This window comes from Pseudorca crassidens, chromosome 2 (assembly GCF_039906515.1).
Source record: "Pseudorca crassidens isolate mPseCra1 chromosome 2, mPseCra1.hap1, whole genome shotgun sequence".
Taxonomy (NCBI): Eukaryota; Metazoa; Chordata; class Mammalia; order Artiodactyla; family Delphinidae; genus Pseudorca; species Pseudorca crassidens.
The window spans coordinates 650,325-672,378 of record NC_090297.1 but is presented as its reverse complement, the minus strand read 5'-3'; the positions used below and the strand labels follow the sequence as shown (position 1 = coordinate 672,378).

The 22,054-nt window shown below is 57.0% G+C and overlaps 2 protein-coding genes across 14 annotated transcripts in view; one reads left to right on the top strand and one right to left on the bottom strand.

Moving 5' to 3' along the window:
- Positions 1–17,807, top strand: part of LOC137213276 (cyclin-dependent kinase 11B) — a 39,371-nt gene extending 21,564 nt beyond the window's left edge. For 3 of the 10 annotated variants that reach the window (XM_067717694.1, XM_067717695.1, XM_067717699.1), the window contains 19 exons: positions 5,320–5,443; positions 6,243–6,358; positions 7,347–7,474; positions 8,276–8,414; positions 12,123–12,259; positions 12,539–12,661; positions 12,971–13,066; positions 13,145–13,303; positions 13,575–13,640; positions 14,283–14,458; positions 15,225–15,315; positions 15,765–15,886; positions 16,077–16,182; positions 16,373–16,494; positions 16,573–16,680; positions 16,755–16,871; positions 16,961–17,109; positions 17,191–17,380; positions 17,465–17,807. In XM_067717694.1, the coding sequence (XP_067573795.1) occupies positions 5,320–5,443; positions 6,243–6,358; positions 7,347–7,474; positions 8,276–8,414; positions 12,123–12,259; positions 12,539–12,661; positions 12,971–13,066; positions 13,145–13,303; positions 13,575–13,640; positions 14,283–14,458; positions 15,225–15,315; positions 15,765–15,886; positions 16,077–16,182; positions 16,373–16,494; positions 16,573–16,680; positions 16,755–16,871; positions 16,961–17,109; positions 17,191–17,380; positions 17,465–17,557 (2,362 nt within the window). In that variant the 3' untranslated portion in view covers positions 17,558–17,807. Of the gene's footprint in view, positions 1–834; positions 967–1,043; positions 1,311–1,377; positions 1,722–5,319; positions 5,444–5,515; positions 5,563–6,242; positions 6,359–6,647; positions 6,761–7,346; positions 7,475–8,275; positions 8,415–12,122; positions 12,260–12,538; positions 12,662–12,970; positions 13,067–13,144; positions 13,304–13,574; positions 13,641–14,282; positions 14,459–15,224; positions 15,316–15,764; positions 15,887–16,076; positions 16,183–16,372; positions 16,495–16,572; positions 16,681–16,754; positions 16,872–16,960; positions 17,110–17,190; positions 17,381–17,464 lie in introns of those variants that run through there. The other 7 variants (XM_067717696.1, XM_067717697.1, XM_067717698.1 and 4 more) reach the window with 7 other exon arrangements.
- An 877-nt stretch (positions 17,808–18,684) lies between these two features.
- On the bottom strand, positions 18,685–21,619 carry MMP23B (matrix metallopeptidase 23B). 4 transcript variants are annotated; one of them, XM_067717717.1, is made up of 8 exons: positions 20,854–21,601; positions 20,378–20,514; positions 20,166–20,305; positions 19,933–20,100; positions 19,388–19,552; positions 19,202–19,312; positions 18,983–19,066; positions 18,685–18,906 (listed from the first exon to the last, which is right to left on the bottom strand). In XM_067717717.1, the coding sequence occupies exons 1-7, from the start codon at positions 21,418–21,420 to the stop codon at positions 19,029–19,031; spliced, it is 1,326 nt and encodes a 441-aa protein (XP_067573818.1). In that variant the 5' UTR covers positions 21,421–21,601; the 3' UTR covers positions 18,685–18,906; positions 18,983–19,028. The 4 variants fall into 4 exon arrangements, with proteins under 4 accessions (XP_067573818.1, XP_067573817.1, XP_067573816.1 ...); XM_067717716.1 differs by having other exon boundaries at positions 18,983–19,109; positions 20,854–21,592; XM_067717715.1 differs by having other exon boundaries at positions 18,983–19,109; positions 19,202–19,552; positions 20,854–21,619.
- Positions 21,620–22,054: the final 435 nt, after the last annotated feature.

Below are 22,054 nucleotides of genomic sequence, written 5' to 3'. Positions count from 1 at the left end.
TAGGACTCTTGTTCTGCGAAAGTAAAATAAATGTTCAGCGTGTACTGTTCTCTTCCTTGTGTAACTCTCCAGTGTTCGCGCTACTGAAATGAACAAGGGTGGGTTCTTATTGCCTTCCCCCCTTTTCAGCGTGAAGGGAGTAAAAAAAATTGGTTTTTTCCTGTCACCAAAAACTCAGGAAGCAAAACAAGCGCTTGGATACAGAAAGTAAACATTTCTTTCCGGGAAGAGAAAGAATTCCAATTCCACCGCCCTTTCTGTGCCCCCATTTCCTGTCACGTTTTTCTACATTTTCCATGTCAGGTCCAGTGAATGTGGGTATTCGTTTACCGTTCTCTTTCCTGAGGTTCTCGAGGTTGAACTGCCAGTTTTCTGTGACCACCAAGGTCCGCAGAGTAACTGGAGCCAGGGAAGAGAACTTCATTCTGAGAGCCTCAACAGGTTAGAAGCCGCACCTCACGATGAGGGAGTGCACGGACTTTGAGGGCCCCCCTCCCCCGCCTCAGCACAGCTTAAAACCCCGTGGCAACCGCTCTCCCCGCCCCGGTCCGGCGGGAGGTCTTCCGTAGGCAAGATTCGGAGTCCACCGCGCCACCGCCGGGGTCGGGGTCACGGGGACTGGGAGAAAGGGCGCAACACCGGGCACCCGACCAGGCCAGGCCCGGACTTCCGACGAACCCGAGCTGCCAGCAGGGACTCGCCCCGCCCCGGCACCCCGGGTGTCGTCAGCAGTCGGCGCCGAGGCCCGTAATAACGCGCTAGCGCGCGCCCGGCACTCTGCGCAGGTCTAGGGTCGGCGGCGGGGAGGGGGGTTGGGGGGGTGGGGGTGAATGGGTGGGGTGGGCCCGCCCATGGGGCCCGCCCTCCGTCGTCATCAGCCCGCGCCGACGCAGGAAGTGACGACGCTCCTGGCGCGCGCCGGGCAGTTTCTTCTCAGGCTCCGGGTCCGGCGGCGGTGGCGTAGGGGTGAGTGGCGGCGGGCCGGGCGGGGCGGGGCGGGGCGGAGCGGGGCGCGGCCGGCTCACCTAAACTCTCGGATCCCGGCGGGCCTCGAGCGCGTGGGCCGGGGCGGGCGACACTCTTCGGCCATCTCGCCCGGCGCGGAACTCGGGGTGGAGGAGGCGGCGGGCCCAGGAGCTCCCCGAGCCAACTTCTGCCGGGCCGAACCACGAGCTAGCGCGACTGAACCCCAAGAACCGGGAACCCGCGGCCTGGTCTCCGAGCGCGCCCTCGGAGCAACCACCCAGGCCTCCCCGTATCCCGTGCTGGGGCTGTAGCCGTCCGATGGGCCAGTGACCCACGCAGCCCAGGTCGTCTTCCTTTTTTTTTTTTTTTAAATTTATTTTATTTATTTATTAATTTATTTTTTTGGCTGTATTGGGCCTTCGTTGTTGCGCGCGGGCTTTTCTCTGATTGCGGCGAGCGGGGGCTACTCTGCGGTGCGCGGTCTTCTCACTGCGGTGGCTTCTCTTGTTGCGGAGCAGGGTCTCTAGGCGCGCGGGCTTCAGTAGTTGCAGCACACGGGCTCAGTAGTTGTAGCTCGCGGCCTCAGTAGTTGTGGTGCGCGGGCTTAGTTGCTCCGCGGCATGTGGGATCTTCCCGGACCAGGGCCCGAACCCGTGTCGCCTGCATTGGCAGGCGGACTCTCAACCACTGCGCCACCAGGGAGGCCCCCAGGTCGTCTTTCTAATAAACCCTCCTGACGGCAAAAACAGTGCTTGGCGAGTGCTAGGTACTGAGCTACGAGCTTTACCTGGGTGATCTCATGTAATCCCCAGCGATACTGTCATGTAGGTGGTTTCCTTACCGTTTACGGGATGGTAAGCTGAGAGGAAGTAACTAGCCCTGGACAGCACAGGAATGACAGCAAAGAAATTGGAATCCAAGTGGTCATTTTCCAGAGCCCATCACTTTTTTTTTTAAATCTTTCTTTCTAGTTTTTCAGTTTTTCTAAAATCAGCAAAGTGGTTCAGTCATACATGTATATACGTTCTTTTTTTATCTTCTTTTCTGTTACGGGTTTATCACAGGAAATTGTATATATAATGCCCTGTGCTCTACAGGAGGACCTTGTTGTTTATCCGTCCTGTGTATAATAGTTTGCTTCTGCTGACCCCAAACTCCCAGTCCTTCCCTCCCCCCCCCCCCCACAGTCACAAGTCTGTTTTCTATGTCTGTGACTCTTTCTGTTTTCTAGATAAGTTCATTTGTGTCTCTTCTTTTTTTTTTTTCGGCCACACGTGGCTTCTGGGATCTTAGTTCCCCGACCAGGGATTGAACCCAGGCCCCAGCAGTGAAAGCACCGAGTCTTAACCACTGGACCGCCAGGGAAGTCCCATTTGTGTCATATTTTAGATGCCACATATAAGTGATATCACACGGTATTTGTCTTTCTCTTTCTGACTTAGTTTACTTAGTATGACAATCTCTAGGTCCATCCAAGTTGCTGCAAATGGCATTATTTCATTCTTTTTTTTAAATTTTAATAATACATTTTATTTAACCCAATATTTCTAAAATATTACTATTTCACCATGTAATAATCAGTGTAAAATTATTAATGAGGTATTTTACATTTTTTACACAAAGTCTTTGAAATCCAGTGTGTATTTTATACTTAAAGCGCAGCTTAATTCAGCCTGGCCACAGTTGAAGTGCTCAATAGCTACATGTGGCTAGTGGCTACCATTCTGGACAGCAGTTAATTTAAGGTGTGAATTCTATACACAGTTATAATCTCAGACAAGTAGAGGTATTTCCAACTGTACCCATGGACAAATTGATAGTGAATTCATGTTTGGAATATTAATTCTATAGCATTTGGACATGGAAAATTTATTCTTGAATTATGAATAAGTGGTTTAAGTGAACCCGATTATTGCGTATTATTACATGCAGCTACTGAAATAGGCACTTCCACATATTACCACATTTAATCCTTTCAAAAAACACCTGGTAGGGCTTCCCTGGTGACGCAGTGGTTGAGAGTCCGCCTGCCGATGCAGGGGACGTGGGTTCATGCCCCGGTCCGGGAGGATCCCACATGCCGTGGAGCGGCTGGGCCTGTGGGCCATGGCCGCTGAGCCTGCGTGTCCGGATCCTGTGCTCCGCAACGGGAGAGGCCACGGCAGTGAGAGGCCCGCGTACAGCAAAAAAAAAAAAAACACCTGGTAAAGGATCGTTATCGAGATTGAAACAGTAGACCTGTGCCCAATATCCACTTCACCCTTCTTCTAGTTTGCCTTTCTGAAAGGCAGAGAGTGGAACGCTGAATACCATGGTTTCCAGACTCCCATGAAACTAGGGTTCTCAGTGTGATTTACATTCAGCCAGTCACATACACATACGTGAGATTTGAAGGCTGGAAGTGAGGCAGAGACTGCAGTTGGGGGGGGGGGCGCATTTTTGCCATTTCTACAGGCACAGGAACCGATTTTTTGGCAGCAGAATTAAAGAGACATGCCATTGTCCAGTTTCTACCTGTGGATGTTGAGAAGCAGGGTCCTGGGCATCCGTGTTGCTGGGGCAGATCAGAGCAAATACAGCATGGCCCTGGAGTCAGTGGCAATAGTGGCAGTGTCTTTCTAATTAAGTGGACTTTTGAAAGTTGTGGTTTCCCAAAGATAGCCATAAATTCTGTGCATCCTAGAACATTCTGCATCCTAATGGGGTCCTCTGGTGGTCTTTGAGCAGTTGTCTTCCAGTTCCAGTCCCATCCTTCCAAACTCTGGGGTGCTGGAGCTGGGGCTGCTCACTGCATCTCCGCTTTGCCATCTGGCGCCCGCATAGGTTCTACCAATAGGAGGTAATAGAGGCTTGTCTTGGGTGTCCACAAGATGAGTAGATCTCCACACCTGCCCACCAGGATCTGGAAAGTTTATATAGAGGCCTTAACGGGTTTATTCGCATATGTAGTCCAAATGGTCTCAGTAACACATTGCTCTCTCCAGGCAGCATCCTTGAAAATGTATTTCATTCTTTTTTATGGCTGAGTAATAGTCCATTGTATATACGTACCACATCTTTATCCATTCATCTGTCAATGGATATTTAGGTTGCTTCCATATCTTGGCTAGTGTAAATAGTGCTGCTATGAACATGGGGGAGGAGGTGTGTGGATCCTTTTTAATTATAGTTTTGCCTGGATATATGCCCAGGAGTGGGATTGCTGGATCATATGGTAGTTCTATTTTTAGTTTTCTGAGGAACCTCCATACTGTTCTGCGTAGTGGCTAAGCCAACTTACATTCTTACTAACAGTGTAGGACGTTTGTTTCCCTTTTTTCCATACCCTCTCTAGCATTTGTTATTGATGGCCATTCTGACGGGTGTGAGGTGGTACCTTGTTGTAGTTTTGATTTGCATTTCTCTAATAATTATCGATGTTGAGCATCTTTACATGTGCCTGTTGGCCATTTGTTTTCTTCTTTGGAGTAACGTCTATTTAGGTCTTCTGTCCTTTTTGTTTGTTTGTTTGTTTTTTGCGGTACGCGGGCCTCTCACTGTTGCGGCCTCTCCCGTTGCGGAGCACAGGCTCCGGATGCGCAGGCTCAGCGACCATGGCTCACGGGCCCAGCCACTCTGCGGCATGTGGGATCTTCCCGGACCGGGGCACGAACCCGTGTCCCCTGCATCGGCAGGCGGACTCTCAACCACTGCGCCACTAGGGAAGCTCTCTGTCCTTTTTTCAATTGGGTTGTTTGGTTTTTTGTTGTTGAGTTGTATGAGCTGTTTGTATATTTTGCAAATTAAGCCCTGTCAGTCACATCGTTTGCAAATGTTTTCAGCCAGTCCGTAGGTTGTCTTTTCGTTTTGTTTACGGTTTCCTTTGCTGTGTAAAAGCTTGTAAGTTTGATTAGGTTCTATTTGTTTATTTTTGCTTTATTTCTGTTGCCTTGGGAGACTGACCTAAGAAAACACTGGTGCCATTTATGTCAGAGAATGTTTTGCCTGTGATCTCTTCTAGGAGGTTTAGAGTGTCATGTCTTCTGTTTAAGGCTTTAAGCCATTTTGAGTTTATTTCTGTGTATGGTGTGAGGGTGTGTTCTAACTTCATTGATTTACATGCAGCTGCCCAGCTTTCCCAGCACTGCTTGCTGAAGAGACTGTCTTTTTCCTATTGTATATTCTTGCCTCTTTTGTCGAAGATTAATTGACCATAGGTGTGTGGGTTTATTTCTGGCAGAGCCCATCCCTCTTAACAAAGATTTGTACTGAAGCGCTCAAAAGTGGCAAGGCACAAGTGTGCGGAAACAGCATAGCATCAAACCACAGTTTGCTGAGTCCTGACACAGTTTGAATTCTTCGTCTTTTTTGCAGTGTTTTAACTCAAATGGGTGATGAAAAGGACTCTTGGAAAGTGAAAACTTTAGATGAAATTCTTCAGGAAAAGAAACGACGGAAGGAACAAGAGGAGAAAGCAGAGATAAAACGCTTAAAAAATGTAAGCCATGTTTTTTAAGTAAGTGTTTTTTTTAAAGGAGATTTAATTTCTTTGCCCTCATTTTTCCATTAGAACAACGCTTCTTCGGTGAAGTTCTTTTGTACTTCCAAATGTCGCAGGTGAGCCCAAAATCTATTCTAAAAATTAACAGAAACATTCAGATACTCAGTTTACATTGACAGCAGATCGATAACATACTAAAGCTGCATATAGATGACCACAGCCACGTGGAAAATAAAGTATTTTGAACCTAAAATCACTAGTGCGGTTGGGCTTATTTTTCTCATTTCATCATTATGTTTATGACACCATTTCCAAGTATTTTTAGCATAGTAGGAAGCTGCCTTGAAATTAGTATTATTGTTTTACACCTTTCTTGGTTTGCCTAATAACATAGGAAAACTTTAGTAATTTGATAAGGGGCATTGAAAGACACTCCTCTTCTGATAAGTTTAGCAGCAGATCTTTCTTACGTATTTATGAGTACTTTTTGAGATACTGTAAAGTATTTGGTGTATAAAATACGCTTTAAGGCTCAGTTATGGCTAATATAAACAGCTAACAGACTTGTCACAGAGTCTAATGTCCCCTGTCATATACGCTGGTGTTACATTTCTCAGGTTCTGGGTTACAGAGAGTTGTACGAAAAATCAACGGGATTTGAATGAAAGTTTTTTATATTTTATAACATTGGTCCACTCAGTGTGTATGAAAGTTTGTTTTCGGATAGTGGCAAGGTTTGAGTATTATGAAAAATAGGCTTATCTGTAAGGAAAATTGCTTTCTCCTTGCTTCTTAGTCTGATGACCGGGATTCCAAGCGGGATTCCCTGGAGGAGGGGGAGCTGAGGGACCACCGCATGGAGATAACGATAAGGAACTCGCCGTATAGAAGAGAGGGCTCCATGGAGGACAGGTGAGAGGGCCGTGGCGCTGGAGGAGCCCAGCGGCTGCAGGTGCGCTCCCCTGAGGAGGCAGGCTGAGCCCATGATGGGGCTGTGGTCCTGGCTGGCCCTTCTCAGTGTTATTTTGAAAGTTTGAGGTCATGACCTGAGGTTTACCTCTAGACTGAAATGACTCTTGTGTGGTGTCAGTTACCAGCTCTCCCCTCTTCTTAGGAAAAGCCTGAGCGTGTGTTCCTTTCTTTGTGATCATTCTGCAGTGAAGTGAACACCATTCACGTGGTACATGTAAAGAATTCTGCTGTATGTTTGTGATGATTTGTATAATTACTGTCTAAAATTATCTACAAATAAACCAAAGTAGCTGCTGAAAGATACTTGGAGCAAGGCCTTGGCACAGAAACGGTCCTGCCGAGGTCTGTATGTTCTGACGTTTCTTCCCGTGCTGTGCTTTCTCCTCACTTGTTTTCTTCTCATGTCCATCATCAAGCAGTTAAAAACAACATAACCAGAAATTAAGGCAAAAAGGCATAGGGTGTGAAGTCTTCCAAGATTTTGGTTATATAGTCAGTTGAAAATATTGTTAAATGACCTTTTGAGATCATTAAGTTTGATTAAAATTGTGGGACCTTTTTTTAACAACTTTATTATGGTGTGAATGACAAACTGCACAGATTTCAGGTGTGTGGTTTGATACGTTGTTATATACCTGTAAGCTCTCCCCACGACCAAGATCATGAATACCCTAAAAGTTCCTCAGAGAGGCCTTTCTGTTCCATGTTTCACATTGATTCCCCACTTAACACTTTCCATCTGAATCTGTATTGAATATACAGTTTGGGCTTAGGTTTCATAATGAACATCATCTTTTAGCTGATGGTTGAGGTTCACCTGTCTGTTCTGAACCCGTCATCTCTCTGGGTTGAAGACACTCCACGATACCCCGGTGCTCCTCACATTACTTTCTCAGGCGTGATGTAATGCTGTGGTGTCTTATTTCAGAGGAGAGGAAGATGATTCTTTGGCTATCAAACCACCCCAGCAAATGTCTCGGAAAGAAAAAGCTCATCACAGGAAAGATGAAAAGAGAAAAGAGAAACGTAGGCATCGTAGTCATTCCACAGAAGGGGGTACAGAGCATTTGTTTTCTTTTGTATTGTGTTCAGATGCGGTCTCGTTCCTATTTCATGACCTACTGCCTTCTCCAAAGCACAGTTGAAAGCGAAGAGAATAAAATTTTAGCTAACAACATAAATTTATTGTAGATCATTCCGAATAGATACATTGTTTTCCTTCTATGTTTTCTTCTGTGTGTTTCCCCCTGATTGCATTGTTCTGGGGTAGTTTGTCTACCTACAGAATTGTCTTAATTCAACAAGGGAAAACACAGTCTTCAATGCTAAATTGCTTTAACTAAGAAACAGATGCTTGATAAAACTGAAATAATGGGTTTTATTTCATACCAGTATTAAAGAGCTTCTTAGGGGTGTAGGGAAAACTGGGCCTGGGGCCTGATATAAATCTCATTGTTAAACTCAGTTGGCTAACGTGGTGTATAACGTAGTGTAGAAACTAAAAGGCGATAAGCTTCGTCCCGTATCCTTTACAAGTGGGGATTTCTTTTTAAATCGTGAAACTGATACAGTCTAATCACAGTTTATTTAATACAGAAAATTAGAAAGAAAGATGGAGATCACAGTTCTATTCAGTGATAATCACATTATTTTTGGTTTTTTCTTAACTGGAGGCTTACTGCATAGAGTGTTATATTTTCATCCTCTTTTTTTTTCTTTTTTTTTTTTTTTAACAGAAAGTCATGATTGTTTCTCCAAGTCAATGATTAGATATTTTTTCTTTTCTTCACTGGGTATTTTCAAGTTGAGTTTCTGGAGGTTAAGTTTCTTGGTATGACACATCCTGTTTGCCACTAGGGAAGCATGCCAGAGTGAAGGAGAAGGAGAGAGAGCACGAGCGCCGTAAACGGCACCGAGAAGAGCAGGATAAGGCCCGGCGGGAGTGGGAGCGACAGAAGCGGAGGGAGCTGGCGCGGGAGCACTCCCGGAGGGAGAGGTGAGGCTGGCGGCCCGGGTGGGCGGTGCCTCTGCGCCCGCCTGTGGCACGGGCCTGCAGGGAGGGGTGCTGCTGGACGGAGCTGGGGGTCCAAGAGGAATCAAGAGGCGAGGAGCGAAGGTTTGGGCTGGACATACAGCCGTAGGGGAAGGAGAGAGAGGAGGGAGGGGTGGCAGGTGGCTGGAGGAGGGGAGCGGCTGTCCACACCCGAGCCCGACGCCCCCGGAGAGGAGGGCGAGGGCTGCTGTCCAGGCCCGGGTGGAGCCACTCTGGGGGTAGCCAGTCCCTGCACATGAGTCCTGAGGCAGAGTCAGTGCAGGGAGGCCTGGGGTGTGGGCGATTCCCCGTCTGCTCACTCGGCAGGTGTGTGCGGAGCGCCTGCTCTGCACCAGCTCTGTTCCAAGGGGCCTTGTCCAGGAAGACCAACAAGATGTGTTGCTTAGGGTTGTCTGGGGTCGCAGCAGAAATAGACTCTGGTTCTTCCAAACAAGAAACAAAAGGAGGAGCGACAAAGGCCGTGCCAGAGGCCTTGAGATGGCCCAGGAGCTGGGACACCAGGCTCCTGGGCGTTCGCCTCCAGGTGCCTCTGTGCGGGCGTAGAGTTCAGGGGAGAGCATCTGTTCACCCCACATCTGTTCTGCGTGGCCCAGGTGTGAGTCCTAGGGCCACCTCTGGGTCCTGCAGTCATTTCCAGAGAGAGCTTGAGAGCTGCGCTGCTTCACGGAAGGGAAGTAGCAGGCTGGAAGGTGCTGACATTCCCAGCAGCCAGGGCTGAACAGAGGGCAGGTACAGCAGGTGTGAGGAGAGCCTTCGTTCTCAGGACTCAGGGAGTGTGAGAGGTGCAGCTGGGAGGTTGGTGTCTAAGGCCACTGTGAGGCCAGCAGAGCCTTCAGTGTCCTGGCTGCTGGCACATGACACACTCACGTTTGCTAAGCCCTGTGCTCTGTCCAGTGTGGTCCAGTCACACAGCTGTGCAGACACGGTGGTGACACCAAGGAAGCCAAGCTTGAAAATAAAGAGGAGCACATGGAAAAATGCAGCAGTGGCCACATTGTACAAGGGAGACAAGAGTTCACAGGGTCATTAGCCCAGCGGCTTACTAAACAGCAACAACTGGGAGGAAAAATTCGAGCGCAGGGTAGTTGCAAGATGTTACCTAGAATGTCCAGTTTTCAACAAGAAGTTTTGAGACATACAAAGACGTAAGAAGGTTTGACCCCGTATTAAGGAAGAAAGACACAGTAGACAGCGTTTCCAGATTTGGCGAAGACTTGGAAGCAAGGAACCTGAAGACGGAGCAACAGACTTCACGCCTTCTGAAGACAGAGAGGAAAGGATCTTCAATCTCAAGATCTGTGGGACAGCATCCAGTGTACCAGCACACGTGCGGCGTGTGGGAGGGAAGGGGGGGCACAGAGGCGGCTTTTAAATAATGACTTGAGTGCTTCCCAGATTTGATGAAAACCGTTTTATCTACACATCCGAGAAACTCAGTGAGCGCCAGGTAGGATAAGTACAAAGTCACAGCCAGACTGGGGAAGTTAGTGAGAAATTCATGAAGGGCAACAGCGAGCGGGGTGCTTCTCATCAGAAACCGGGGGGCCACAGGCAGGAACCCGGCCAGCCCGGAATTCTGTATCCAGCACAGCCAGCCTCAGAAGTGAGGGGCAAATAAAGGCCTTCCCAGGTGAACAGAGGCTGGGGGACAGGTGGACACAGCACTGCAGCCACAGCCGCGGGACATGGATTGCCCCAAGAGCTCCTGGGATGAGTTTTCAACAGAGACCGTGTGCCAGGCCGTGGAACAAGTCTGAAATTTAAAAGAATTGAGGCCATACAAAGTATGCCCTCTTATCACAGAAGAATTCAATTAGAAGTCAGCAACAGGGCTTCCCTGGTGGCGCAGGGGTTAAGAATCCACCTGCCAATGCAGGGGACACGGGTTTGAGCCCTGGTCCAGGAATATCCCACATGCTGCGGAGCAACTAAGCCCGTGTGCCACAGCTACTGAGCCTGCGCTCTAGAGCCCGTGAGCCACAACTGCTGAGCCCGTGAGCCACAACTGCGGAAGCCTATGTGCCTAGAGCCTGTGCTCCGCAACAAGAGAAGCCACCACAATGAGAAGCCCGCGCACCGCAACAAAGAGCAGCCCCCGCGCACTGCAACTAGAGAAAGCCTGCACGCAGCAACAAAGACCCAACACAGCCAAAAATAAATTTCTATTAAAAAAAAAGCAACAGAACGAAACCTGGGGAAATCCTCAAATGTTGGGAATCTAACAACCCGTTTGTGAAAAACCCATGGCCCGAAGAAAAAATTGTAAGGAAAAACAAAATATTTTGAACTTTTTTTTTTTTGGTCGCGACTCGAAGCTTGTAGGGTCTTAGTACCCTGACTAGGGATCAAACCCAGGCCCCAGCGGTGGAAGCGCCAAGTCCTAACCACTGGACCACCAGGGAATTCCCTGAAAATATTTTGAACGAGAGCAAAGACAGTGTGTCAGAACCTAGGGATGCGGCTCCAGCTGTGCTTGGAGTGAAGTGTTTTCAGCTGTAAGCAGCTAAACCGGGAAGCAGAAAAGGAAGTTTCGGATCAGTAACCTAACCTTCTACCCGAAGAAACCAGAAAAAAAGCAAACTCATCCCGAAGCAAGCCGAAGGAACGTTGGGAAATGCAGAGCAGGGAGAAGCAGGCTTGGGAGGCGGGGGGGGGCCGCAGGCGGTACGATCCGTGGGTGCTGGGAGTGTCCTGAAGCCGGCTTGTGATGGTTGCCCGATTCCAGGGATGTGTTCAGAGAAACTGAGCTCGCTGGTTGAGTTCTATATGTAAGTTATACCTCCACTTTCTGTGTTTGTTCTGCCATACCGCGCGGCATGAAACCGAAACCGCACTCCCTGCACTGGAAGTGCGGCGCCCTCACCACCGGGCCGCCAGGGAAGTCTCCTTCCGCTTTTATCTGGGGGTAGTTTGGATTCACTGGCATTTATAAGACAGTGCGTGGAGCCCGGTAGCCGTGGCCCGGCCCCTCCGGTGGTGGCGTCTGACTGGAAAGCACTGCCGGCCCTGGCTGCGCGCTCACCGTGTTTTGCTTGTGCTCATTTCTGTGTGTATAATGCTGCCTTTTTTGTTTAACGTGTTCGCTTTTAAAGTTGTATTTGGACTTAACCCTGTAGGGACCTGAGGGTTAACGGACTGATGAGTTCTAACTCTTTGGCGTCCGGTGCCGCCGACCCCCCGTGTTTCGGTCACTGGTCACTGATACTTCCTGACCCCCACACGACAGCTGGCCCCAGGATCCGCAGGGCGCCCGGCCCAGGTCTGTGGCTCCCCCGCCTTTCCTCAGATGGGCTCTCCCAGCCCTTGGGGGCCCAGAACGACGTGGCTTCTGGTAGAGGTGGATTTACATTGTGTGCACGGAGGGAAATCCTCTTGGCGATCTCGGTAGAGCTGGCGAGCAGAATGTTCTGGAGCCAGTGGGGTTTCTGCCCCAGGCAGTTGTTGTTACCTCCTTGTACCGGCACTTTCTTCCGTGTGACGCTTTAGGATCGAGGTTCCCAGGACGCGCATGCGTGTGTGTTCTGCTTTTTAAAAAGCTCTCTGAGGGTTGAACGGCCCAGAGAAGTGGTTTATAAACGCGAGCAAAAGCACTGGGGGCAAAAAGGAGAACTGCCTGTTTCGGGGTGAAAATGTGGCGTGTGCTGGTTCCAGGGACCGTCTCGAGCAGCTAGAAAGGAAGCGAGAACGGGAGCGCAAGATGCGGGAGCAGCAGAAGGAGCAGAGGGAGCAGAAGGAGCGGGAGCGGCGGGCCGAGGAGCGACGCAAGGAGCGGGAGGCCCGGCGGGAAGGTGGGGCGAGGGGCGGGGCCGGACGACCCTGCGGCTCCTGGGGTGTGGGCTGTCTGCCCCAGACAGCTGTGTCTGGGGTCCACTCACGGGGGGTCAGGCCCAGGCTGGAGAGGTGGGTTCTGGCCCCTGCCTTTTGACCAATAGAGAGCAGTCTAGAAAGCCCACCTGGGTCCTCTGGTCGTTTCCTGTGCTCCATTCCGTTGCTGTGTGGGGGTGGGGGCGTGTGTGCCGTGGGAAAGGGGGCTGCCGGCACCACCTCCTTTCTGTTCTCGTGCCTAGTGTCTGCACATCACCGGACAGCGAGAGAGGACTATGGCGACAAGGTGAAACCCAGCCACTGGAGTCGGAGCCCACTCCGGCCGCCTCGAGAGAGGTTTGAGCTCGGGGACAGCCGAAAGCCAGGTGAGGCTGCACAGCGCTCGCAGGGCCAGCGTGTGGCGGTCTTTGCGAGGGGCGTCTGAGCACAGAAAGCTGCTGCTTCACATCACGATGCGCTAAACGCTTCCGTGGTGTGTGAGAGGGACTGTGTACGAAATAAGTTGATCAGCACAGACGTTTGTTACTGGTCTTTTGAAGAGTCGTCTTCCTCCCGGGTATCTGGGTGAGCTGTTCCCATACAAACCGAAGTTAGTCTTCGTGTGAGAAGCGCCATCGAATCTTGTTAGTTTCAGACGTTTCCCCACATTCACCTTCGATGGTTTGTTCCATAAGTAAAAGAAGAGAAAGTGGAAGAGAGAGACCTGCTGTCCGACCTGCAGGACATCAGCGGCAGCGAGAGGAGGACCAGCTCAGCGGAGTCCTCGTCAGGTAGCGGCGTGCCCGGCCCCGCCCAGGTCCGTGGCCCCCCGGGGCCGAAGCTCACTGCTGGCTGTTTCCTTCCTGAAGCGGAGTCAGGGTCCGGTTCCGAGGAGGAGGAGGAAGAGGAAGAAGAGGAGGAGGAGGAGGAGGAGGAGGGGAGCAGCAGCGAAGAGTCGGAGGGGGAGGAGGAGGAGGAGGAGGAGGAGACCGGAAGCAACTCCGAGGACGCATCCGGACAGTCAGCCGGTGAGCGCGCACGCACTCCCTGCCCCGCGCGCACACGCGCACGCCCCGCCTGCACGCGCGCACGCGGTTTAACTCCGTAAGAGCGTAGCAGCTGCAGGTGGGTGATGTGAAACGTCAGTAAAAATGTATCCAGATGGGAAACGCCTGGCTGTCTGGGACTTACATGAGGCTCCCGAATCGACGACATAGGGCGCCCTTGCTTCCTTGTCGGCCAACGCGGACCGCGTTTCTGCTTGTGGAGGGTCTGAGGTGACACCTGTTTCCGTTACAGAGGAAGTGAGTGAAGAAGAAATGAGTGAAGAGGAGGAGCGAGAGAATGAAAACCACGTCTTGGTTGGTGAGAGGCCCCCCGAGTGGTGCTTCGCCGCCGCCTCGTCTGCCCCTGACCTGGGTGCTGACTCACGTTTGAGTCGTGAGCGGGACAGCGACCTAAGAAATATCCTTTCCCAGAGGCACATCGTGCCCCGGGAGCTACAGGGAGCGCCTGGCTGGTGCGTCCCAGGACCCAGCTGGCTCGCGGGGAGCTGCTTCCCCCAGCACCCCGCACTTGGCCGCTTGGGCCCGTGGGGGCCCGCGTCCCTTAGAAGGGACAGTGCTGAGTGAGCGCCATCCTGAGAGTAATGGGCTTGGACATCAGGGGAGGCTGGGAAACGCCAGTTCGACTCCGACCACAGGGCCGTTGCTGACCAGGGGCTGCATGGCCTCCGCAGGCAGCCAGGCCAAGCCCTCTGGCCAGTGGCCGCAAGTTTTGGGCGGGCCTTGTGGCTCGCGCCCGGCCAGTGGTTCACAGTGGTCCCAGCCCGGCCAGTGGGTCCAAGACACAGTGCCCTCTGTCCAGGGCGGTGGGACGCACAGCCTGTGCCCAGCCCCCCGGGGCTCTCAATATGGCTTCTTTCTGCACTCGCTGTCCCCCCCCCAGAACGGGTGGGGTAGCCACACTTGCTTGTTCTTGGTTCGTAATTGGGTTGAACTTTTGAAGTTCCAGAGTCACGATTTGACCGCGATTCTGGAGAGAGCGAAGAGGGGGAAGAGGAGGTGGGCGAGGGCACCCCCCAGAGCAGCGCCCTCACCGAGGGGGACTTCGTGCCCGACTCCCCAGCCCTGTCACCCATCGAGCTCAAACAGGAGCTGCCCAAGTACCTGCCAGCCCTGCAGGTCAGGTGCCCTCCCCGCCCCAGGCCTGGCTCTGCCTTGCTGCTTGTGGACGGGGCCGGTTGCTGAGAGCAGAAGCTGGGTCCCTGCTGTGGGTGTCTGTCAGTGGGCGGGCCCGGCCACTGGCCTCTCACGTGTCCCTGATCATGGTCCAGCCTCTTGTCCAGCAGTCTTGGGGGGTGGGGGACAGTTCCTGTGTCCGCAGCCAGGACGCCCGCCAGGGGCCCCATGTGGAGGGGGCGGCAGCCTGGCAGGCGGTCAGCTCTGCGGTCACTTCTGCCTCGGCCTGGGCGGAGTGGGCACCTGCTCCCCTCGCCCGGTCGCTGTGCAGGGGTCGGAGGGCAGTGCTATGAGTCAGCCCAGGTTTTCTGTTGGGAAAAGTCGGTAACAACGATGCTGGAGGGAGGGGGTTGGAGAGGGCAGGTCTCCAGAGGGTGAGCGGCCTCAGGTGCTCCGGGCGCCCCAAGGCCAGTGGCCCAGCGCCAAGTGCCGCCCCAGCTCCTGGGGGTTTCCTGCGCCAGCTGGGGGTGCAGTGCACAGGGCCACTCCTGTCCCAGCCTCATCTGAGAATGAGGAGGCTGGAGGTGGCGGGGTGGGGGGTTGCCCAGGGCTGGCTGTTGGATAAAGGGGCACGTGCTCACTGAAGCGAGGAGAGCGTTCCCGGGCCTCTGCCCACGCGCCCTGCGGGCCCTCCTGACACGTCTGTCCGGCGGGGCTTCCCTCTGGGGTGTGGCCCCGCTGCCGCGCCCTCATGCTGGCTTCCTCTCAGGGCTGTCGGAGTGTGGAGGAATTCCAGTGCCTGAATAGGATTGAAGAAGGCACTTACGGGGTGGTGTACAGAGCGAAGGACAAGAAAACAGGTGGGGCGAGTCCCAGGATGCCCCCAAAGGGAAGGGGTGGTGTGGCGCATGGCCCGGGTGGCCCAGAGTGCCGGCCAGCACCGTGGAGCGCCGGCACCTTCAGTGTCAGGGTCGCTGGGTATAGGTTCCTACTATCCTGGTCGTCGCCCCCCCCCGGTGCTGGGCCTCAGCCTTGCCTCATCTGACTGCTGCACCTGAGCAGCTGGCCCCTCGGCGCCTTCAGAGGCCAGAAGTCGGCCTGACCGTGAGGCTCTGTGTTGCTTGCTTGCAGCCTCAGGCAGGTGTGCACCCTTGGCGGGGCCTCAGAGCAGCAGTCGAGGCTCTGAGCACCTGGGGGAGGCCGGTTGGCCATGTCCCGTGATCGTGGGGGAACAGCGATGAAACAAGAAGAATGTGTGGGTGGAAGAACATTTGCTCAACGTTGGGTCTTCCCGTTGCTTTCTTTTCAGATGAAATTGTGGCTCTGAAGCGGCTAAAGATGGAGAAAGAGAAGGAAGGCTTCCCGATCACATCGCTGAGGGAGATCAACACCATCCTCAAGGCGCAGCATCCCAACATCGTCACCGTCAGGGTGAGGCCGCCGGCCACGCGCCTCTGCCCCGCGGGGCCCCCAAGTGCTACACCCCGGTGGCCGTCGCACTTAGGAGATCCCTGTTGTCACCCAGCGTCTGGGCCCCGGGATTTCAGGTCTCTTGGGAGAGCTGGCGGCGGCAGGGCCAGCCTGGGACCCCCGGGCCATGGGACCTGCTGTCGTTTCCTAGGAAATCGTCGTGGGCAGCAACATGGACAAGATCTACATCGTGATGAACTACGTGGAGCACGACCTCAAGAGCCTCATGGAGACCATGAAGCAGCCCTTCCTGCCGGGTAGGGCCCTACGCCCAGGTCCCCCTGAGGGACGTGCTGCGCTCAGGTCGCCCGGGGCGGGAGTGCTGACCTGGACTCTGACCCTGTCGCGCTGCGTGTGTGTGAGCGCCCGGGTGCCGGGAAGCTTGGTGGCTGCTGAGGCAGCCGAAGACCCGGGGCACCAGCCGCGTGCTGACCTGTCGCCATCCAGGAGAGGTGAAGACCCTGATGATCCAGCTGCTGCGTGGAGTGAAGCACCTGCACGACAACTGGATCCTGCACCGAGACCTCAAGACGTCCAACCTGCTGCTGAGCCATGCCGGCATCCTCAAGGTGAGCCCTGCGGGCGGCTCGGGGAGCGGCCCGCTCCCTGGCATGGAGCCGCCCACAGCCCGCCCTCTGTCCTCACAGGTGGGGGACTTCGGCCTGGCGCGGGAGTATGGGTCCCCTCTGAAGGCCTACACCCCGGTGGTCGTGACCTTGTGGTACCGTGCCCCCGAGCTGCTGCTCGGCGCCAAGGTGAGTGTGGGTGTGCAGGAGCGTGCCCTGGGCGCCCTGACCCGCCAGCCCCCTGAGTGCTTCCTGACCCCCAGGAGTACTCCACGGCCGTGGACATGTGGTCGGTGGGCTGCATCTTTGGGGAGCTGCTGACTCAGAAGCCGCTGTTCCCTGGGAAGTCGGAAATCGATCAAATCAACAAAGTGTTCAAGGTGGGTGCCCCTGGGGACGTGTGCAGGCGCCCGGGCCAGGTGACCCTTCCCTGCAGGGCCCGGCTATTTGAGACGCCGCCCTGTTTCAGGACCTGGGGACCCCCAGTGAGAAAATCTGGCCCGGCTACAATGACCTCCCCGCAGTCAAGAAGATGACCTTCACCGAGTACCCGTATAACAACCTCCGCAAGCGCTTCGGGGCTCTGCTCTCAGACCAGGGCTTCGACCTCATGAACAAGTGCGTCCCTCCCTGCACCCCACCCTCAGCCCGCCTCCTCCCCGCCCAGCCCCGCCCCTGCCAAGTGCCTTGTTCTCCCAGGTTTCTGACCTACTTCCCTGGACGGAGGGTCAGCGCAGAGGATGGCCTCAAGCACGAGTATTTCCGCGAGACACCCCTCCCCATCGACCCCTCCATGTTCCCCACATGGCCCGCCAAGAGCGAACAGCAGAGGGTGAAGCGGGGCACCAGCCCCCGGCCCCCAGAGGGAGGCCTGGGCTACAGCCAGCTGGTGAGGGGCGGGCTGGTGGGAGGAGCGGGGTCGCCAAGGCGGGGTTGGCCCGGCTGGGGCCCCACGAAGCCGCTGTATCCACAGGGTGACGACGACCTGAAGGAGACGGGCTTCCACCTCACAACCACGAACCAGGGGGCCTCGGCCGCGGGCCCAGGCTTCAGCCTCAAGTTCTGAGGCTCAGAGCTGACCCCGGACCCACCTTGGGGAGCGCCAACTGCTGAGGCCCAGCTGGGACAGCGGCAGACACTGGAGGCGACGTCTGGGTCCAGACCCCCGTCCTGCCCTGATCAGGTGCCGCCACTGCCACGGGGCTGCCGTGGACGCGACCTCAAGTCTAGGACTGGCTGCTGGCCTCGTGGGGTTTTCCATGTTTTCACTTTACCTTGGTTTGTAAATTTGTAGAATTAAATCACGTTTTCCTTGCCGTGGGACGAAAGGCTGTGTTTTTTCAGATGTATCGGACTTGCCCTGCGAGGAGAGGGCGGGCATCCGTACACCCACACACACACACTCAGCCACGGTGACCACCGGCGGCCACCCCAGTCGGGTGCTGGCCACGACTGGGAACAGAGCTGCGGGGGGTTTGGTACTTCTTAATCTTCAGGCCGCTGCTCCAGCACCTTCCTGCCTCTCACCCAGGGCCCCAGAGCCAGGCGTGCGAGCTCGCAGCCACAGCGGGTTTTTGTACAAGGTGGTTACGTGTTTTAAGATGTAGTAAAATATTCTTGGAGAAAAGGTCTGGCGTTTCCTTCTTTAAGGGGCTGGTCCTGTGCTGGGTCCTGGGCCTCCCCGGGGTGCGGGGGGAGCCCCAGCCCCTACACTCAGGGAGGGAGGGGGGAAAGGCAGTCTCCGTGGGCTCAGCTCTTTGCAGCCCGCGAGTCCTCCAGCTACTGGTCTGGCTGGACACAGTGTCGCTTGGGCAGAAGGGGACTTGTCACTGCCCGGGGCCCCCAGCTGCACCGAGCTAGTTCCTCCTGCGGGCACCGCCAGCCTCCCCGACACACACACGCTGCCCGCGCTCACCCTACTCCCTTCAGGGAGGCCTTGCAGCCACAGGGCCCACCCCCTTCCCAGCCCTGAGCCCACGGGAGACCCCCGGCCCCACTGGCTCAGCGCGCTGGCCCTGGTGATGCTGCTGGCGCCTGGGCCTCGCGTTACCCACTGTTCCAGGCCTGGCCTGGAGAAGCCCGTCTCGGCCTGTCTCTGTGGACGGCATCCTCCCTGCAAGGAACCGGCTGCAGGCTCCGCACCCCGTGGGCCAAGACTGGCCGCCCACCCTCCCAAGAAAGGGCCAGGAGACGTGAGCGAGAAACTGCTTTATCGGCATCCTCAGCCCTGCGGGCGGCCTTCAGCTCCGCAGGCGGACGCGCCAGGAGTAGGTGCTGAGCACGTGCTGCCGCCGGCGCACCACGCACGTGTAGGTGCCCTCGTTGATGGCGTTGGCGATGATGCTCAGGTGCGCGTCGCCCAGCGCCAGGTAGCCGGGGTAGGAGAACTCCAGGGGCTCCTGGTCCTTGTACCAGCTGCGGGGAGGGCGGAGGGCTGGGCAGGGTCCCGAGTCCCCCGCCCACCCTCGGGCGCCCAGGCAGGGTCACTCACTACACTTTGCCTTTCTTGTGGAGGATCTTCTGGCCGCAGCGGAAGGTCACATTCCTGCCCTCGGGCACCAGCCGGGTTTTGGTCCTGGGGGGCGGTGCGGTGGCAGCCACCGTGGGGAAGGGGAACTCTGCTCATACAGGGGGGGGGGGGGGGGCGGAGGCCACATCAGTACCTGGCGCCCTGGCCAGAGGCAGGCCGGTGCCTGACACCCAAGCTCACCGTAGCAAAAGTCGCAGCTGCTGGGACACAGCCTCTTCATGAGCCTCTGGCGGGCGTCGCAGAAACCCCTCCGCGCCCAGGACGCGCACACGAACAGCCGGTCCAGGCAGCCTGCAGGGGGGCAGCCTGGACTCAGGGCCCGCCCGCCCCGGCCCCTGGCCCCGCCCGGCCCGGTCCCGCACTCACCGTAGAGCCGGTGCAACCCCCACAGCTCGTCCTGCGACAGCGCCTTCCAGCCACGCAGCGTGGCGTTGAGGTGCATGAGCGCCCGGCCGTGCTGCGAGTGCATCAGGCCCAGCGCGTGGCCGATCTCGTGGGCCGCCACGTGCACCAGGTCGGTGAGCCACACGCCTGCGGGCCCCGCCGGTCAGCGCCCGGGACCCGGCCCAGCCCTCCGCCGCCCCCCACCCCCCCGCCCGCCCGCCGGCCTTGCCCCCGAGGCCCGAACAGCTGCTGCAGTGCCGGGAGCCTCCCTCGGGCAGCCGTGGGAAGATAAGCGTGTTCCAGGCTGGCGAGGTGGTGAGCTGGCCCCCAGGAATGCAGCTCCAGCTCGGGCTCCAGCGGTGTGGGGGGAGGGGCTTCAGGGCTCCCGGAACCCAGGCTTACGACCTCCTCCCAGCCTGCCCCTGCCCGCCTCCCTGATCCCAAATCCCAGCCATGACACCCCCAAAGCCCTCCCGCTGTGCCCGCCCGTGGTGCGAGGGCCCCACGGGAGGCCAGGCCGGCGTCACCTTTCTTCCAGCTGTAGCGTGTGGGGCCCAGGACCCAGTACTCGCTGTCGTCAAAGTGGATGCCGCCGTGCGGGGGGAAGAAGGCGTGGGCCAGCTCGCCCGTGGGGCCGTCGAAGCAGTGGTGCGTCGGGGAGACCAGGCAGTCCGTGTGGTTGACCGGGTAGAAGCCTGCAGGAGCACGGGGCTGAAAGGGGGCCTTGGGGCGGGGCGGGGACTGGGGGCACGGCGCCCACCTATGCGGAGGTCGCTGGGCTGCTCAGGGGCCACCTCGCGGAAGCTGAAGGGGGACACGTCACTCCACATGCGGAAGGCGGCGGCCAGGCCCCGCCGGGTCTCTCTGGGGCTGAGCAGGTTCCTCGGGAAAGAGAGGATCCTGGGGTGGGAGTCATGGTCAGGGGTGGCAGCCAGGCAGCACCGCCCCCCCCCCCCAGGGCCAGGGTCGCACCTGTATGTGAGGTTGAAGTGGTCCCAGTGCAGCCGGGTCGGGGTCAGCGTGTAGCGGCGTCTGCGGGGCGCTGGGGGGTGCGGCGGGCCAAGGCTTGGGGTGGTGAGCACACCCGCGGTCGGGGGCACAGCGTCTCCCTTCGAGGGAAGCAAGTGCCCCGTGGGGAGGCAGCAGGGACTGTCCCCAAGCCGCGAGGAAATGGACCTCGAAGGATGGGAGGGCGCGCGCTCCAGGGAGCGCTGGCGCTCTCTCCAGGGAGGGACTCCTTTGTCTTTCGGCATTTTCTGGTTTTCCACCCCGAGCCAGGGCTACTTAACAGCCAGAAAGAAAAACGTTGCTAAAAACAGGCCAGGTCGGAGTGGGCGGAGCTGCCGGCAGATGCTGCCCCCCCACCCCCCCTTCAACGGACGCGGACTCGCCGACTCAGGCCCGGACGGTCAGCCGGGGCCGACTCGCCCGCTCCCGCGCCCTCTCACCTGCGCTGCGCTCGCCACGGGCCGGTTCCCCAGGGCCCCCGGCCGGGCCAGCAGCACGAGCGTGGGGAGGAGGCACAGCGCGCCCAGCACGGCTCCGAGAAGGCGGGCCCGGTCGTGGGCCCCCGACGCCGCTGAGGGGACGCAGGCCCCGCGGCCCATGGCGCCTGCGGAATCGCTGTCGGGGCTCAGGCGGCGGGGCAGCGCGGCGGCGGCTCGGGTTACAGCCCTGAGGGGGAGGGCGCGCGGCTGCCCCGAAGGGAACCAGCTGGCCGCCTGCTGTCGGGAGCACCCCCGACACCTCCAGCCTGGGGTGCGGGGACCCGGGCCTGTGGGTCGGTGGCGGTGGCCTGGGCAGGGCCAACTGGGCGGGGTCACTTGGCGGGGGTGGGGGTGGTGTTGCGAGGAGGGCCCTGGACGCCAGGGAAGGGACGGACACCGGGGGCTTGGGCTTAGGCAGGAGTGGTCAGCCGGGTCCCCAGACTCGCTGAGAGTGGACTGACCTGGCAGCTTCTCTCCCAAACGGAGTGCCCCTGGGCACCGGATGAGACCCGGCAGTGGGACCTGCATCCCGGCCAGCTCGGGACAAGTCCCCTGCAGGCGCTGGCTGACAGGGACCCCACGAGAGGGGAGGGATGCGACGGGAGGGGACGTGGCAAGTGAGTACCGGGCTGAGGAAGAGGGAGAAGGAGGCGCCTGCGGAGCAAGGCTTGGGGTGCCAGGAGGGAGGAGGACCTGCAGGGGCCAGCGGAAGGACCCATGGAGGGCGACAGGGACAGCGCACGAGGGGCGGGGGAGCGCGGGGGGGGGGGGCGCCGCAGGAATCCCCACCAGGCGCTGCCTGCCGAGCGCGCGCAGAGCCGAAGTCTGAACGGTCCTGGGTTGGGGCTGGGGCACCGGGTGTCATGGGGGCGGGAGACTCGACGGGACGATTTTCAGGTCATGCCTGACTGAGGAGCTAAGCCAGGCGGGATGTAGGCGAGGGCGCCTCTGGGCTTGGGGAACCAGGATCCTGGGTGGGACGGGCCTCCCGCCGGGGCGGAGCGGCCGGGGGGAGGGGAGATGGGGTGGGGGCTGGGCCGAGCCAGAGGAGGCGCGGGGGCGGGGAGGGGAGGGGGTCTGGCCCTCCCTGTTCTCCACCCAGGCCTTGAGCCCAGAGTGACAGTGGCGCGCCGGGCCAGCGGGGTCAGCGCCAAGTGGCTGG

Coding starts and splice junctions, on each gene's coding strand:
- MMP23B (XM_067717715.1), bottom strand. CDS start 21,420: ATGCAGGTCCCACTGCCGGGTCTCATCCGGTGCCCAGGGGCACTCCGT. Junction 20,101..20,165: donor GCCCAGCGACCTCCGCATAG/GTGGGCGCCGTG, acceptor GTGCTCCTGCAG/GCTTCTACCCGGTCAACCAC. Junction 19,110..19,201: donor CAGCTGCGACTTTTGCTACG/GTGAGCTTGGGT, acceptor CTGTATGAGCAG/AGTTCCCCTTCCCCACGGTG.